The following is a 629-nucleotide window of genomic DNA, read 5'->3' on the forward strand; positions in this document are numbered from 1 at the left end:
CACTCTCTCACACACTCACACACACACACACACACTCTCACACACACACACACTCACACACACTCTCACACACACACACACACACACACACAGTCATGTGAGCTGCTGTTTTACGGCTGAATGAAGCTGTGTGTGTTTTCTGTAGTTACACCAGAGACATCAGTGTGAAGAATAAAGAGTATCAGGCAGAACTGGAACGATTCCTGGATGTCAGGTGAGTCTGAACACCTGTTATTAGTGCTGTGTTCAAAATATCGATACGACGATGTATCGTCACAGAGATTTGACGATACGAGTATAGATACAGCTGGCCCTGTATCGATATTGTAGCACGTGTGCAGCAGTGGACCGCACTTAATTTGTTTAAAATTTTACAACGTTTAAAATTGAGTAGAAAAGTGCGAGGTTTCTAAAAAAGAATGAATAGAACATATATAGGCTACAACAAGGTTTAACCTGGCCGCAGAGGAAAACAACTGGGTTGCCTGATATAAAGAGACGTAATCCCCAAAACAGAGCTTCACACTTGCGCAATACGGAAATATCTGCCAAGTGTGCTACTTATCTTTGTCAACCTGGCAACCATGTGCACACGCGCTCTCTCCACTGTGGATAAACGCGCTTGCTTT

At 43.6% G+C, this 629-nt stretch overlaps 1 protein-coding gene across 1 annotated transcript in view; it reads left to right on the forward strand.

The window, feature by feature from the left end:
* Positions 1–629, forward strand: part of LOC107744207 (E3 ubiquitin-protein ligase TTC3-like) — a 45,264-nt gene that overhangs the window by 30,552 nt on the left and 14,083 nt on the right. The window contains 1 exon segment of the mRNA XM_016557730.1: positions 146–214. Coding sequence (XP_016413216.1) covers positions 146–214 — 69 coding nt within the window.

Source organism: Sinocyclocheilus rhinocerous, unplaced genomic scaffold (genome assembly GCF_001515625.1).
Source record: "Sinocyclocheilus rhinocerous isolate Xijiao unplaced genomic scaffold, SAMN03320098_v1.1 scaffold2753, whole genome shotgun sequence".
Taxonomy (NCBI): Eukaryota; Metazoa; Chordata; class Actinopteri; order Cypriniformes; family Cyprinidae; genus Sinocyclocheilus; species Sinocyclocheilus rhinocerous.